Source organism: Silene latifolia, chromosome 7, assembly GCF_048544455.1.
Source record: "Silene latifolia isolate original U9 population chromosome 7, ASM4854445v1, whole genome shotgun sequence".
Taxonomy (NCBI): Eukaryota; Viridiplantae; Streptophyta; class Magnoliopsida; order Caryophyllales; family Caryophyllaceae; genus Silene; species Silene latifolia.
Genome location: NC_133532.1, coordinates 5,947,232 through 5,960,781, shown reverse-complemented (window position 1 = coordinate 5,960,781; position 13,550 = coordinate 5,947,232). Strand labels below are relative to the sequence as shown.

At 35.9% G+C, this 13,550-nt stretch overlaps 2 protein-coding genes across 5 annotated transcripts; one reads left to right on the top strand and one right to left on the bottom strand.

The window, feature by feature from the left end:
- Positions 1-561: 561 nt before the first annotated feature.
- Positions 562-11,912, bottom strand: LOC141591506 (uncharacterized). Of its 3 annotated transcripts, XM_074411861.1 has the most exons (8): positions 11,824-11,912; positions 8,521-8,631; positions 4,387-4,430; positions 2,596-2,751; positions 1,384-1,481; positions 1,132-1,247; positions 973-1,049; positions 667-886 (listed from the first exon to the last, which is right to left on the bottom strand). In XM_074411861.1, the coding sequence occupies exons 4-6, from the start codon at positions 2,743-2,745 to the stop codon at positions 1,211-1,213; spliced, it is 285 nt and encodes a 94-aa protein (XP_074267962.1). In that variant the 5' UTR covers positions 2,746-2,751; positions 4,387-4,430; positions 8,521-8,631; positions 11,824-11,912; the 3' UTR covers positions 667-886; positions 973-1,049; positions 1,132-1,210. The 3 variants fall into 3 exon arrangements, with proteins under 3 accessions (XP_074267961.1, XP_074267963.1, XP_074267962.1); XM_074411860.1 differs by lacking the exon at positions 11,824-11,912 and having other exon boundaries at positions 562-886; positions 1,132-1,283; positions 8,521-8,608; XM_074411862.1 differs by lacking the exon at positions 11,824-11,912 and having other exon boundaries at positions 562-886; positions 1,132-1,257; positions 8,521-8,608.
- Positions 11,134-12,674, top strand: LOC141591504 (transcription factor MYB59-like). Of its 2 annotated transcripts, XM_074411859.1 has the most exons (3): positions 11,172-11,387; positions 11,457-11,586; positions 11,798-12,674. In XM_074411859.1, exons 2-3 carry the CDS (start codon positions 11,531-11,533, stop codon positions 12,306-12,308), a joined length of 567 nt encoding a protein of 188 aa, XP_074267960.1. In that variant the 5' UTR covers positions 11,172-11,387; positions 11,457-11,530; the 3' UTR covers positions 12,309-12,674. The 2 variants fall into 2 exon arrangements, with proteins under 2 accessions (XP_074267959.1, XP_074267960.1); XM_074411858.1 differs by having other exon boundaries at positions 11,134-11,586.
- The last annotated feature ends 876 nt before the right edge of the window (positions 12,675-13,550 follow it).

Genomic DNA, 13,550 nt, shown 5'->3' with positions numbered 1-13,550 from the left:
AATTTAAAGTTCATGTTTTTAATGTGTAAATGGATGAACTCAATACATTCTAATAAAGCTCATATTCTTTAACATAAAACTCGGATATTTTATCACAAAGCTCAGATTCTACACCGTACAACATATACAACTGGTTGTATAGTCCATGAATTGAGGTAGGATGGGCAGTTGGTCAGATCTAGTATGGATCGTACATGGACAGTAGTTGGAGTCGGCGGCTCTCCTAGGGTTCCCTAATCTTAGATCCTGGGGAAGATGATCAAGTTGGTCCTTGCGAACAGCTTGATGCACTATCTCCCTTCAACCTTTTGAGCAAAATGCGGCATAAAGGAAGGAAAATCCATGGACCGACCCCATCGTCTTTATCTGGGTGTCTCAAAAGGCGTGCTTTTTTTCCCATCAAGGCAATTGGTTATAAAATGATGCCTACTATGTGTATGCCCCTTTCTATACAGACTTCCTTCCGCTTAGAATTCCACCAAATTGGATAAACATTTTGCTTTTCCCTATGATTCATCGTGACTACTTATGTGCGCTAATTCCTGACTATAAGGCAAAACATATGACATGATTTTACACTTTTATTACGCAGTATTAACAATGTCATTTTGCCTTGTACTTGTACACGCACAATCTCGATTCAATTCCGCCTAGCATTTCACTAAATTGGGGCACCGCACCCGATAGGGCGCGGTGCAACAACTAGTAGTATATTAAAAACTAACTAAAGACAACCTATCCATACGATCATGCCTGATAAGTTTTTTTGGTTACTTTCTTCTCACAAAGCTTCTTCATTGTAGCTGTGATGCGCATAGTTTCTGAAAGGCGTACTTGGAAAACTTGACGGTTCTTCACAGCTACCAGTTATTTAGTTGCTCTTCCCCTATTGATAACAAAGTGTCAAGGAACTTTTCATACAACATGCATCTACAAATACTCAGTGAGTAATGGTGTTGTTACAAAGCTCACCACGCACGGGACGTCAGCTTTTCCTCCTGTTGGATCGAACTTGATAAACGTGAAAGCAGTAGTTGAGAGCGAAAAACCTGCATTTTTCATGTACAAATTCATATTAACAACTGACACTTTTGTCTGCCAAGGAATCGTAAGATTAGGAACAATCTCTACCTTTATGGCGGGATTGCTCAAGTGCTGGGAAGCCCACAATGGAAAGGATTCAGCAACGTCGTACATGGCATCGCCATCCCTACTTGCTAGGTCTGCCCAGGCTGTTATTATCATCGCTGTTCGGTTCTATAATCAGGAACAGTATGAAAATCCTATTAAAAATAAGTCTTAAAACCTTGATTTAGCTGGTGAAAGTATGACTTAAACACTAGTAAGTCTAAGATCCTATTAGTTGTTATTTTTTGTACGAACCTGTGATCAACAATGACAATTTCAGGTACTTTTAAGGGTTCTCCACTTTGACTTGTAACTTGCCGGACCTTTTCAACATATATAAATGCCCAGTACATCTGCAATTGAAAAGAGAGGTAGTTAGAAAATGAATGGTTAGGGGCCTGAGAAAAAAGGTGCACTTCAGTTTCTACTTATTGGTAAATAAATGTGTAAAGATCTACTTATTGGTCATTGTCCTTAGGATGGATGCAAGCAATAAGTATTCAGGTCTGGTAGGAGGCTGCAAACCTGATGATGGTGGTGATACAATCATACAAGTGGTCATCTGGATTGTTCATGTACTTCTCTGGCATTGGCTTCATATTCCATCTTATCTAGGATCATGTCCTCATATGCTTCTATTTCATCATTGTATAGGCTTATAGGGTTGCTTTAATTTTACTTCCCTGCATTTTTTTGTTGACAGACCCAGTGGAGGATCTTAGTGTAGTTTCATTCTTAAGGAGTAAACGTTTACTTCAAATCTACTCTTTTTTTTTAAAAAAAAAAAAAAAAAAAAAAAATCGTACTTCATCACAAAACAACTATAACGATTCATATTTTATTCCATTTGCAGAATATCTAAAGTTTTTCAGCCTACCATGGACTGATGGACAGTGACAAATTCTGCCTACATCACTGACTACGGTGTACGAACCTACTTTTACGGGCTCAGTCCAAAAGACAATATTAAAATGATGACAAGAACAGCATCTTGATGAAACACTACAAGAGTAATGCCTGTCGACCACTCGGACTATAGAAATAATATGTATCAAAATTTATGGACCATCGAAGCAAATCACAGGGTAGATGGTCACAAACGAAGATTAATATCAGCAGGACAATGTCCTGCATTAAAATATATATATACACCAAAATGCACAAATGTGTGTTAATTCTGAAGACTTCTATGATCATTATTTGCGCAAGAAGTGCAGATTTACTCCTAGAGTAACAGCAGCAGTTGTTTTTAAAATGTAATCTTCTGTTCATTTCACATTTTTTGCGTGAAAGCAGTAATGCTGGTAGTTCTTGGTTTTTTAGGTGTAAAAGAAAATGGACATCGGTTCCGAAAATGGCAAAACAACAAGTCATTTCAGCGTAATCCAGCTTTCCTAAAAGAATTGCTTGCTAGTTGCTAGGATTCAGTATGTCCAATACAATTAGTCATGAAAGTATAAAAATTACCTCTTCATCTTCAAAAGTAATTCTCTGATACGTCAATGTTTTCTTATTGGATGAAGTTTGAGCCTTTGCCTTGTTGATCACCTTTACCTTAATGGAGTATGGACCAGTCTTAAGCATAAGGTCTTTCACGAGTTTTTTAACAAGCTTCATGTTGAGCTGCAAAAGAAGGAAATATATTAAACTGACTTTATATTATGTTGCGTTTACAATCTGGAATTGGCGGAAAATTAACAAGGTTTCAAGCCTAGAACTGTATATTGAGCTTCACCTTGATGAGAGCAATATTTAACTGAGCTGACATTTAAAAGTATTAAATGGGACTATACGGCTAATAAGTACTCGTAATTAGAAGGCCAGCAAAGCAAGTATGTCAACTATAGCTGGTGTATGTTCCTAAAGCAGGATGACGGCTGCATTGTTCTCCCTACAAACACAGACGCTAAAATTGTGAACAGCACCCTAGACAGTCTATGACGGTGTACATGTCATAAGTCACAGCTGTTAAGATCCTCAAAAAAATGGCAACGGGGTTATTCCAAATACAAACCTACACCTCTTTCCGACTGTGCTCCTTAAACCCCAAGCTTTACTTCCTTTTAAGGGGGCTGCAATAATTACAACCGCATATTATCCCTAAACTATGCAGAAACCTGGGAAAGTGCCCACAGTTCAAAAATAACGAAACAGTTTCTTCTTAGCAGGCACCTGGACAGTGACATGTGTCCTTTTTTGGCGAGTGTTCCCACTAATTCAATTATTCAAACATTATCTGACTACCTAACTCGATGGACCATTAACCTCAAAGCAGATCCTCTTCTAGAAAACCAACTATGACACAGATTCTGGTTTTTTTCCTCAGATAGCAAATTCAACAAGCAACCCCCCAGCCTCAATAACGCAAGATCTAATTTGACAACTACTTGGAAACAACAGTGCATAACAGCTACATGGGCTCATGCATACCACCTGTTACAAGGTTCAAGGCAGCCTTCCTTTATTTTGCCTTTTTCATCTTACAAGGTACCACGCAACAACACAATTGTTAAGAAACAGGGCAGCGTGCAAGGTAAATGCTAGACTGTACACAGCCTATTTTAATGTTCCAAGACTAAAAGCCGCAAATGTTTTTCCAACTCATACTTTCAAATATACAACCTTTCTCATATCATTTGGTCTAACTTATTTCTCCAAACCTTTGCTTCAGAAACATATACAACTTAAACAAACAGAAGGAGCCACCCACCACCTCACCATTCTGAAACACTAACTGATACTACTTGCTGTCGTTTTTCTTTTTACTGGTGTTAGGCATAGTCAGCTCATAGCCCATAATTTTAAGCAAGCCCCTAAGCAAAAGAATGCAATGTAAAATGTATACAGTTATATGGGTTGGCCTTGTATCCACAACAATAATTCCGCAGAACAACCTCCCCTAAAGACCTTTGCCTACAAATCTGAGTTTCCTTATTGGTTGCAATCGCCTAATTCCCCTTATGTTTTTCTATAAAACAACTGACATTCATAGACACCCACAAAGTAACTTTCTGACGAGCTAAATCTACAGTGAACGGATTGATCCTCAAGTTAGTCCAGGTGTTTCTATCTATCTGACAATCACAGCATTAAGGGCGGCATTTGAGAAAACAGAGCTGACAACGTAAATGTGAAGCTACCTAAGTGCCAACAGACACACCGACAATGTCAACATCAGATACGGTAAGATTGCAACACATCTCCGAAACAACAAAGTGGCAAAGCTAGGTGTTCACTAAAACGAAACAAACAGAGTACCTTGTGAATCCGCTTGAACTCTGCTGGTGTGGCCTCCTTGCTTCCTGCAAAAGCCAAACATAATTAATAATATGTAACAGCATTGAGCAACGCTCAGCAAAAGCAAGAAAGCTAATTTTTAAACTCATCAAGCCCAAAGTAGCACACAGATTTAGTATATAAGTTTTAAAAAGGTGCAATTGAAAAGAACAAACTGACCTTTGCAAAGGAGTGAAACAACTGCGCTCCATTGGTATTTTCATATATATATTAGAACAAAGTACAAAGGGCCTCACCTAACCTTACTCTCTCCTCTCTTTCCGCCTAAGTGTAAGATGAAAGATGACATGAGCAGAGGTATGGTGTTGCCTACGGAGGCCCTTTTCTATTTTAAAAGAAACTGTGTACTAACTTCAACAGTTTTATAGTGAAAGGTCTTTTGTTTCCTTAATTCAAAGAAAAAAAAATGTATTTTTGTCACTTTCATAACTAAAAAGTAGCCTAAATAAACGTTACAGAAATCATCCTGGTGATTGCAATTCCCTAATAACTATTGTTCAATGGAATAATCGCTATTTGGCTAAACCAGATACTCATGTCATAAAACTCGTAATAATTTTTGAAGGTATCTACCAGTTGGTTTTTACATCCAACAGAAATTAGAACAAAGTTGTACATGACGCTTTTGAAAGAGATATTTATATGTTACTATACATGCTTCAGTTCTAGTCATTGTCTTTATGAAGCGCATTTTTAAGGACAGATTCCGAGAGACGGTAGAGTCGCGTGTCATTCGTATCATTCATATCCCTCGTCATCTATGCCACCATGAGGACTACATAGTGCTAATCACTTCCTCTTTCAACCTTTTGAAATCTAGGAAGTAGGAGGCATGCAAGACGATATTCATGTTGACAAGATTAGGTCTGCTATAATTTGAGATTATTGAGGATGCTAGACCTAAAGCGAAAGACACGAGAAGCTCATCATAGACAAATTGCAAGGTGACGGTGTATGGTCTTGTCTCTAGTTCGAAGTATTGCAGAAGATTTTCTCAAGAAGTTTGACTGTGAACGATGCAGGGCATGCAAAAACCAACATGGGAACTCCGACACAGTGTAAGACGTTTATGCTTATTGCGATGGTCTGCACGCACACGGGTACCAGACGGTGACACTTATGCTTAACATGGACTTACCGTCTCGCACAAACAGAATTTTGTTGTCCAATATTTTAGAACTTTCATTCAAAAATCTCAAATATCAACCAACCCACCTTCATAGACAATATACAATCAAAGAGACACTTCACCCCTAAAAAGGCTTGTACTTCAAATGGGGATCCATTCATCTCAAATTCCCAACATTAACTAGTAACTACAGCAGTACTTATTTGGGGAAACAAGCAACACATACAGTAACCAAGTCTATGCTTGGTTTTAAGATCCTCTTATTTAATCCTTTCTACTTTCTAGTAATTGTACTATCTCATGTCATTAAAATCACCACTTCTACTTGTGCCATGATAATTACGAGTAATTAATTGATGAATACTATATGGGTATATTCTCAAATTCAACAAGGCTTATTGCTCAAATATACGATCAATGTCAATGTTACTCGTATAGTATAACATATTTCTGTCGACATTAGTATAAATACTACAGTACTAGGCATGTCTTGCTAAGTGTGTAGTCTATAACTCCAATTATGGAGTTAACAGATTTCACCACATATTGTAACAATGTACAAAAATTCAACATAAAAAAAAAAAAAAAAAAAAAAAAAAAAAAGAGAAAAAAGGAACATGTTGGTAAATGTCGGATTTGCATATTTCTATTGTCAAAATTTCAACATTATACTCCCATTTTAAATTCCATGTTATCTCTTTGTTATCTTTGCAATTTTCATTTGAACATTTTTATTGTTGTCTACCATTTGGTGCAGTATAGATATGAGCCAGCCACGTATGACTACAAGCTAGCCAACCATACATGACCTAGGGTTGGATCCAAATGTCTCAAATTTTAAAAAGTTTTGATTAAGGTATATAAACACTACAAATTATATTATACGTCCATACATAGTTTGATGATAGAAAAGGTGACCATCTTCAATAAATAGTAACCATTTTATATTGAATATCCACTTTTTTTTATCAAAAAGTGATCACATTTTAACATGAAATCTATTCTCTGTCGTGCCCTACTTCGATCTCTCACAATAACTATGAGTGTCCAGGGATCATAGAGTATATTCTCATGAAAATGTATTTCCCAATTTTCAAATTGATGCATCCACGTAAACATGCACATGGTTAAAATAGTATTCCACAGCTCCACCAACATTTAATGAAATAAGACAACTAACTATTGATATAAAACGCTTACGTGCACTACCTCACTTCCCTAATGGGGTTATCACAATATTGCACTCTTTAGCATTCAGATAGAAATAAAAGCTTAATGCAGACAAGCCCTCAAGGCCACAAACATCAACTTGCACTTATCTTATTATCAAGATGTGAGTGATAACGATGTTTCGTTATTGTAAATTATAGACCGTTAAAAAGCACCAATTATCAGCAGTTCACAGAAATTTTACGCTACTATTAAGTATTATCACATTCAGATTAAGCGTACAGATTTTCAGCATTGGCTCTACTGTGGCACAAGAGTCGCTTAACATTTGAGGCTCCAACAGCCTATCCTGAGCCCAAAATACACAATGATCAAAGAGAAAAGAGATCAAAGTGTTCGGAATTTAGGACTCCATACTTGTTTTTAAAAATAGATCCCGCTCTAGTTGAACCACCAATTTTTTATTAAGACACGTATAGAATTTTTTTGTTAATGAGTGTTCATTAGCAAGCTAGTTAGGAAATTAGTGTTAGTTTCAAACTATTTTGATTTATAGTGTACACGTCATCACTTTTAACTTTATTTTCAAGTTTTATTCAAAACGCTAAAAAACTTAGCGACTTTACAAAATGTCATCGTCCAAAAACTTAGCGACTTTACAAAATAATGTACTTGGTATTTAACCTACAAAAGAACCATTGTGTAGGGTAACGGTCTTATACAATAATTACCTCTTTAAAAAGAGAATTAAGTGTTCCTTCAAAAAAAAAAAAGAATTAAGTGGGCTAACTCCTATCACAATTTAGTTTTAGAATAAGACAACCTTTATGTTTATGAAATGATCCCTCTCTGGAGTTTCGGCTGTATATGCACGGCTTATTCCACGTATTTAAGTGCAGTTCAATTCTCAAATAGTTAAACCTTTGTGTATCATTTATACAAGCATCAGCTAATTCTTGGGGGATGTATACCAGAAGAGCATTACGAGTTTTGTATTGACAGTTCTTTTCTTTCGTTAGTTCAGATAAAAACGAATCGTATTTGTGTAATTTTCAAATTCAAAAAGTAGCCTAAATAAACATTACAAAAATCAGATTTTGAAGGGTTCAAAGAATAAGGAGACTAAATGACATAAAGACACGCAAATCTGCTCGTCGATTCTTTCACTGCAGTCGGGTAACACATCCCACTACCAAGCTTCTCAAGGAACTATCATCACTTTAAGAACGAGGACGACACTATTTCATCGCTCTCTTCCCCAAAGAGATGCTCCGATTATGGACAACAATGATATCTAGACAGACAAAACTTGGCTCTTCTATTGTAGTATTGTGGTCATAACACATTCCACTACCAAACTTATCAGAGAACCGTCATTACTTTATCAAAGAGAATGAGACTGTTCCAGCATTTCAGAATAACTAGCTTAAATTTTCAGCTCTATAAGCACATAGGGTAGCACCACAACTCTGTATCCTATAATCATGATTTCGTTGATCCTTAATGGATTATTCTGGATGAAAATAAGTCAGCCATCGAATGGGTACACATTATGAATGCACTGTCTGAAGCCACCCTTTTCACAGCAAACCAAAAAATGGCAAAAAATGACCCTATTATACAGCGATATGGCTTCACGCTCTATGGTGCTAAGACAAACGATCCCCCATTTCAGTATACTATTCCCAAATATCAGTGAAATAAATTTTGCATTCCAGTCTCGCAACAGCAACAAAAATTTATGAAAGGCGGACTATTATCCAAAAGTGCATATTGCTTTGAAAGATTAAGCATACCTTTTGGAAAAGCAAGTATTCCAGTCTTTGCCAAATTGCAAGCTGGGTATCAACTTAATCAGGGGATTATTAAATATTAATCCTCTTTGTATGATTTGCCACACACATTAACTGCACAGGGATCAGAACGGTATAAATTATTCCAGACAAACAAACCAATAATATAAAGAAATAAACGAAATTCATATTCTGAAGATCTTTTCCCTGATCATGACCAGAGAGAGGCAACCAACTAGATGAACTGATTCAATAAAGAGAAAGAAGATGCCACAAAAAGAAGCATTTTAAATTCTTATTTTATAAATAATACTACAGTGTCATCTGTTATTACTATTCTATCAACTCATTTTTTGCCACACGGGTAAAAGGAAACAGAAGATACTTGAAGGCAAGGCCAAGAAGAAAGTCATCATTCTAATTTCATTTTCACAAGGTGTCAAAAAATCGAGATCACTCAGGAATCCCTTGTGGTTTACACGTCATGTGGGTTAATCTTTCCGCAAACACTTTCATCTTCATTCCACTTATGTGTTAGACCCTAAAGCAAGGAAAAAGCATCTCATTTCATCAAACACACCAATCTTTGGTTCAAGCATCACCTGCAAAATGATGGGTATAGTATATTCACCCACACCAATAAAAAGGAATTGATAATTACACCAGATACCACTGACAATTTTAAAAAAGATCCCATGTTCGTTAATGTTAATGTTCTCTTAGTATTTCCTATGCTGTAATAAAAATAGAAAATAAAAGTGAAAGGCAAAGTAACTTTGCAGAACCGCCATATATGATTTCCTAAAGATCAAGCCAGAAAATATTCTCTGTTTTTAACCAAGTATTTCTTTTCTTATCTCGAATGTAATCAAACACTATAGCGTAATTATTAAAATATTGCATCATAATAATAAGAAGAAATAATAGCACAAGAACAATCTAGTGCTCTCAGCAATAAAAGGCAGGCATATATTATGGGATAGAATAGACAAATATGTCACTGTAAGTCTGTGTACATAAGAGGTGAGGCATGATAAACCATGTGGGATCACCTGAAGGAATGAATCTACACGATTACGCTAGCACAAAAGGTAAAATAGGGTTCCTAGCAACAAGGCGCAAGGAACATGCCTCATGGCACGAGGGAAAGTGTTTTTACAAACAAAAACTTGCATTTTGCAAGTAAAACCACGGCAAAGGCAGGGTCTAGCAGAAAAGAGAAATTACGAGATAAAATTCTAATTGTTGTCTTGTTGATCCAAACTTGCATGCACCTACACTTCTCAGCCCATTTTTCAAACTTAAAATTCGTTTAAAACAATATGAAGAAAATTCTTTGGTTGATACCAGAAGTCCTCAACATCATATGAGTACAGCACTGAAGATTATACATCTCATGACTGAAAAATTAAGTTGGGAATTTTTAACTACTGTATATAAGAAAACCCTTCAACCACTAAGCTTAACAAAAACATGAAACAATTCCATCAAAAAGGAATTGAAAGGCACAAAAATCAAGAGCTATAAATTATAACATCAACAAGATAAGAAACCGGTTACATATCCATCAAACTGTGAACTAGAAATATGGTACAGTACTAGAGTGTTACGAGTTACGACTAACAAAGTCAGGTAGCTGGGAATTTACTTTCATTAGGGCATGCCAGTTAGACGAGCAGACCTTTTAACAAATGAACAATCTCTAGATGTAATAATTGCAAATAATGGGAACACCTGAAAAATTGACCATGTTTCTATATCTGCCTCTGTCTTTAACAATTTGAAATGTTTGCAGCTGTGTTCCCCTAGGTTACCAGATTCCCTCAACCCAGCAAATTATGAATCTGTTTGAGAGTATTTTATTACGGTATTTACTTAAAACTTATATAAAAGGCACCCAGTAGGAGCTTATCATGTATTAGGTGTGGCTATTCATAACGAATTAGGCAACCTTGACCAGTGTCCCTTTATATTTTTCCACAATTATCATATTTTACCAAAAAAGACATGTAAGAGTATCTCCAGGGAAAAAAAAGGTCTTATATGAGACATATATCACTAAAAGAACTTCTATCTTTTCTTTCAAGACTATTCATATTGGTGGCCTCCACCAAAAGTTAAGGCATGCATGAAGCATATCTCAATGTGGACGGGGAGAGGAACTATTTAGCAAAAATAAATAAAACTTAAGCATGTAGACATGCTCTATCATCTAATGTATACTGATCATCTTTTCCTAATATGAACATATAAACTGATATCTGTAATAACTAATAAGCATCCAGTCATCCCACCATCTCATATAGGAAAGAAAGAAATAGAAAACAGAGAAATGTGATCTATGAGGATTTAATCAAACAAAAAATCGATCTGCTATCCAGATTTCATGCAAGAAAATAAATAGTGTGGCTTATGCAGAGAAAAAGCTAACCATAATCACAGTAGCCTATTAATCTGCCAAATTAAATTTTAAAATTATTTTTAGTGGCTTACATCACATGATAAGGTGGCCATCACAAGACAAAAATGTGTGGGGAACACATGAACGGTGATAATCAAATTCAGCATTATTCTAACAATATCAGGATTATCTCAAAGGTTAAAAAACTCTAAATTGAGGTTATATATATTAATATGAGGCATAACCAACTTCCATCCAGAAAAACAATAACTACGAAGAATCCATCTTAAGAGAAGCCAAAGTTGTAGAGACATAAAAAGATAACATGGTTCAAGAGGAAGTCCGAAAGGGTCCATGGACAGAACAAGAAGACATTCAACTTGCTTGCTTTGTAGGATTGTTTGGGGACCGACGATGGGATTTCATAGCTAAAGTTTCAGGTTTGAAGGTGGCGGGAGACAAATCATAGGTATGATTGTTTGAAGCATGGAAAACTTTTATCAGGAACATCTCTTTTTTAACCAAAATTTGTTTGTAGGTTTGAAAAGAACAGGCAAAAGTTGCCGGTTAAGATGGGTTAATTATCTTCATCCAGGGCTTAAACGAGGAAAGATGACTCCTCTTGAAGAGAAACTTATCGTTGAACTCCATTCACAGTGGGGAAATAGGTATGAACATACTTATATGAGGGTAAATTTTAACCATTTGGATACCTCAATAATCATCAAAAACAAAATTTTCTATATATTTTTACATAGGAAAGGCAAGGTTCAGATTAACAGTTTACATAAGCCAACTACAAATAACTTAACGACTAAGCCATCTAAGGTGTGATAGATTTGTAAGGCAAAACAAATGATTATGTATGATTAAAACCAGATGGTCACGGATTGCCCAAAGATTACCTGGTAGAACGGATAATGAGATCAAGAACTATTGGAGAACACATATGCGAAAGCAAGCACAAAAGAAGAGAGAAATGTCCCCGTCGTCCTCATCCTCATCCTTCTTGGATTACAATTCTTCATCAGACAGTGCAGCCTTTACTTCAAAGACTACTTCGGAGACAACTGGCAGCTTTCACAGTGCAGAAGCACTTGACAGATCAGCTCCGCAACAAAACAAGAACAAAAAAGACAGTGAGAATGAGGAAGAAGAATTTTACTCCATGGATGATATATGGAAAGATATTAGTTCAGAAGAACCAATTAAACCAGTTTATGATAAGTACAGTGAAGGAAGCAATTTCTCATGTCCTCCCATGTCTTCTCCCTTGTGGGACTATTATCCAAATACATCATGGAGATTAGAAGACTACGAAAGTAAGATATTTTTCTCAACATATGATCAGTTTGTTCCCTGCCATCACACCGACAATAACTCTACCTAGTTAGTTCAACGTGCTTACAAAGGAGTCTCAACGGTGAAAACGGATGAACTCAAGCTTTTTTAGTGAGCTCTGTAAGTTCCAAATGCAAATCTCACCCCAAAAACCTTAGAAACTCACTATCTCCTACAACGATACAATCTTAAGATTTGCTGGTTAGTCCAGTTTTAGTAATATCTATCTATGTCAAATTAAGCAATATCATGTCATGGAAACTAAAACATGTACAGTATGTTATCATAGTATTAGCAGCTTTTCTTTCTAATATTTCTCTAGCTGGTACTTGCTTCACTGTTTAGATCATGTTCTCATAGGAGTTCCTTAACTTTGTATGTCCTCAAATATCATGTATTATAAGAAGATTACTACAGACACCATGAAAGAATTTTGTACAACAATTGTAGCTTAAAAACACAATAAAAATAGGTTTTGTAGTTTTGATATTTCACTTTCCACAAAATTTCAAAGCCAAAAACTGTGATGGGGGCTTTGACGAAACACAACTTATTTATCAATCATGACTATAATTTGTTAAGAAAACTGTAAGGAAAGGGGCCAGTTATTGTATATAGGTAAAAAGTCTTACAATCTTTATTTTATAATTTTAACTTCCAACCGAATAAGATGCTAATCTAAGTGTTCACCAAACAGAAGAGAAACAAAACTGCTCGGATAACACAAGGAGAAATAAGATAAAAGAAAGAGTGTAATAGTTTCGTAAAAGAATTAGGCTGGGCTACCAAACATGCTCAACGTCAATGATTCGTGAACTGATTCACGCTTAGCCAATTCTCATGACGTGGGTATCGTGTATCTTTATTAGGCTCTATAAAAAAAACTCCCGAAAATATTCTGTTCTTACCAAATCCACAGTTAAGAAATCCACATGGTAAGTTTCACTTCACATCCAGAGTCATACAAACGTGTATCGCCATTCATCTTCCAGGATACCTAGATGCCATATCTCGATCATCATACTGTGTACTGTATGGTGCTGTGATGACTACTGATGAAGAAATCCGTCAAAACAACTACCCAAAACTGTGGGAGATTATACCTGGCAACTTTTTTTCCTGGTAAAAGAACTATAGTTAGAACTTAGAACCCTTATTATGCAAATCTTGTTCCAGATGGCTAGCTCGGACAAATACCCTCCAAAACAAAAGTAGATACTTCACTATATATTTTTTTTTTTTTATCGCAAGTTTTGGCTTACACAAATACATACAGATTTCCAATCAATGT